The sequence below is a fragment of the Sesamum indicum genome, linkage group LG3 (assembly GCF_000512975.1).
Source record: "Sesamum indicum cultivar Zhongzhi No. 13 linkage group LG3, S_indicum_v1.0, whole genome shotgun sequence".
NCBI lineage: Eukaryota > Viridiplantae > Streptophyta > Magnoliopsida > Lamiales > Pedaliaceae > Sesamum > Sesamum indicum.
In genome coordinates, this window is record NC_026147.1 from 24,785,450 (window position 1) to 24,788,544 (window position 3,095).

Here is a 3,095-nt window from a genome sequence, read left to right on the forward strand (position 1 = left end):
AAAGCAGTAATTCTTTACAGGATGAGAAACTAACCAATGGGGACAAGCGGATTCCTAACACGCTTTTTTTCCTGAAATAGTTCTTCCAGTTCCGAATTGACAGCCCCCATCTAATCAATTTCACGTCTAGTTAATTCAAAATTACAGGAAACAGCAAGTCTAGAAGACCAACCAAGATAGAAATTTCCAGCATAAGAAATTCAAAAATTCACAGGCATCTCCTACGCATCATCACTTGTACCACAATTGATTCATTTTAAATAAACATGACATGATTCAACAATTTAAGCTGAATGCAGCTATTGCCAAATTCCAATAACGGCTGTCCCAAAGAAATTAAAGCTTTTATGTTGCAATCAGAAAGAAAACCAAATTATACTAGCAAACGAAGATGGAGTTTCTGCAAGATTACACCAGATGCAAGTCCTAACCGTATAGATCAACGGGCTTTCTTAATTTACTCCAAGTAATAACAAAACTTTTGATATTCCAGCTTATAGATATAGAAAATATCGCATCCATACCTCGAAAAAAGTAATTTTGGAGACCCCAAATTGAGAAAAGAAACGAAAATATGGTTAGGTTAGTGGGTGTTTGAGGAACGGGTGTTAAATGGGGAAATGGGAGTGAAGGAAAGAAGGAAGGGAGGAAGGGCGTTGGTTTGATAAGAACCACATAATAATTGAAGAAAGAATTAGGGCGGAGGCAGCAATTGGACATTGGAGTGTTGAACTTGAGCTCCATCTCTTTGCATTTGGGCTTTTGGTTTTGGGTCGTTAGTCTAATGTGTCTGTATGTATCCATCCATCTTCCTCTGCTATTTCCTATTTATTTATTATTTCTACAACTTTTAAACTAAATTGATATTTTTTTAAAATTAAATATTTTTTTTATTTTTTAAAATTATAAATAATATTTATTGATGTTATAATCATAATTATATCCCTTATTTAAAGAGATGTATCTGGTATTTCTGAGTGAAGGTGAAAAGGCCAGCGAGGAAGGGGATCTCTTCTGCCACGTAGAATTCTGCAACAACATATCAATGCCACGTGTTCCATGTCTACGAACTACGTGGACACTCCCTTTGGTTTTGTGTCCTCGTCCTCACTCCTTTCAAACCAATCCAGCTTTCTCCACAATTCTCGCTCATCTCCATATAACTCCCCTTCATAGTTTCATTTGAATTGAAACTCTGATCAAAACATTCACACCTACGAAGAAGAATGATGAATGCTTTGGCTTTATTTCTTGTATTCACGTCACTTGTACGGGCGGGTGTTTTAACTCCCACCCCTGAAAACCACAACTCCAAAGATGATGTTGCTGTGAAGCAAGGGCACACAAACACTGGAGATGGACTCGTCATTGAGTTTGAAAAAGATGATGGAAACACCAAGGTTTCTATTTCACCCAAAGATTCTCACCCTCCCCATGATGGAGTTGATACTGCAAATCTTGAGGAGAAATTATATGGCAAAATGGAGGAAGCCAAGGAGAAAATAAAAGAGGCAGCCTCTACTGTTCTTAGCCAAGATGGAGAAGAAACTCATCAAAGACTTAGGCCCAGAGAACTCATATGCGATGCATATGGCAAGTGTAAACATAAAATTGCGAGTGCTATGGGAAAAGCAAAAGAGGTGGTGGTGGAGACGGCGCACGAGGCGGCCGAGAAGGTTTATGCCATGGAGGAAGAGACAAAGGAGGCTGTGGGTGAGGCAGTTGGCAAGGTTAAAGATACGGTTACTGATAAAGCCCATCAAGTGAAGGATGCTGCGACTGAAGTTTCAAGCAAAGCAAAGGACAAGGCTGTGGAGAAAGCTAGTGAAATGAAACAAGGAGCTGAAGAAGGAGTGTATGATGTGATTGACACCACGACAAAGGCGAAAGATAAAGCATTTAAGAAAATGGAGGGAGCTAAAGAAAAGGCAAAAGAAGCACAAGAATTGGTGGGAAGTGCCTCAGATAGGGCGAAGAAACAAGGGCACAAGGGATTGAAGGGAATTTTCCAGCGTGGTGGCGGAGTTTTGGGGTACATAGGCTTACCGGTGAGGATGGATTCCGTGGCAGGTGTGTTGCATTTGCTGGGATTTGCTGCGGCCTATGGGATGGGTTTGTGGGTTACCTTCGCTTCTAATTATGTTCTGGCTGGGTCACTGCCCAGGTACCAGTTTGCGATGGTGCAGAGCAAGATATATCCCGTGTATTTCAAGGCCATGGCTTATAGTGTTGGGACGGCGTTGCTGGGACATTTGATGAGTCAGAGGATCAAACTTTCACCACTTAGTATGGGGATGCTCCTTGCCGCCTTCAATCTTATGGCATCGCTTCTGATGACTTTGGTGAATCTGCTCTACTTGGAGCCTCGCGCAACCAAGGTTTGTCAATTATGCTTCGTAGATGTCTAAAGTGGGGTTCTGGTAATAACGGGCTGTTTGCATGGAGATACTAACATGATTGTTTGTCCTGTATTTGAATTTTAGGTGATGTTTGAGAGAATGAAGAAAGAAAAGGAAGAAGGCAGGGGCAGGGCAAAAGAAGGCCAAGCCACCGGACCAAGCGGCAGAGTCGTGGAATCCACCACTGAGACGGCAGCAGGCAGAGGTCCAATTGGTGGTGGTGCAACTACCACCGAGGAAGCTACTCAAGAAAAACTGGATGATGCGGTGGCAAAGCCTGAAATTAGGACGAAATCGAGTGAAATCCTGCTTCGGCGGCTTAATTCTTATTCGTCTTTGCTCAATGTTGTAACTCTCATGTCGCTCACTGGGCACCTGGTTTGCCTAGGCCAGCGCCTGCATGCCGTCTGTTAAGGATGGGGTATGGGATATCTTATGTGGTTTGTGTGCATAATGTTGCGAACTTGCTGCGCATATTGTACATTATGAACGTTCATTTCTAGTGAGCAATGGGATGTGTGATCATAATTCTGCAGACTTTTTTGACAAACACAGGACACCTAAATACAAGAGGATATGTGGTGTATTACCATATCAAGTTAAAGCAGTTTCTTGGACAGACGTGATTTTCTCTTCTGCCCACATCTAGATGCCCATGATCAAATTTTCGAAATCACAAAAGGTGAAGTGATGTGC

General features: G+C 42.1%; 1 protein-coding gene across 1 annotated transcript; it reads left to right on the top strand.

Moving 5' to 3' along the window:
- LOC105159552 lies at nt 1,109–2,936 on the top strand. The gene is made up of 2 exons (XM_011076657.2): nt 1,109–2,378; nt 2,484–2,936. Exons 1-2 carry the CDS (start codon nt 1,227–1,229, stop codon nt 2,811–2,813), a joined length of 1,482 nt encoding a protein of 493 aa, XP_011074959.1. The 5' UTR covers nt 1,109–1,226; the 3' UTR covers nt 2,814–2,936.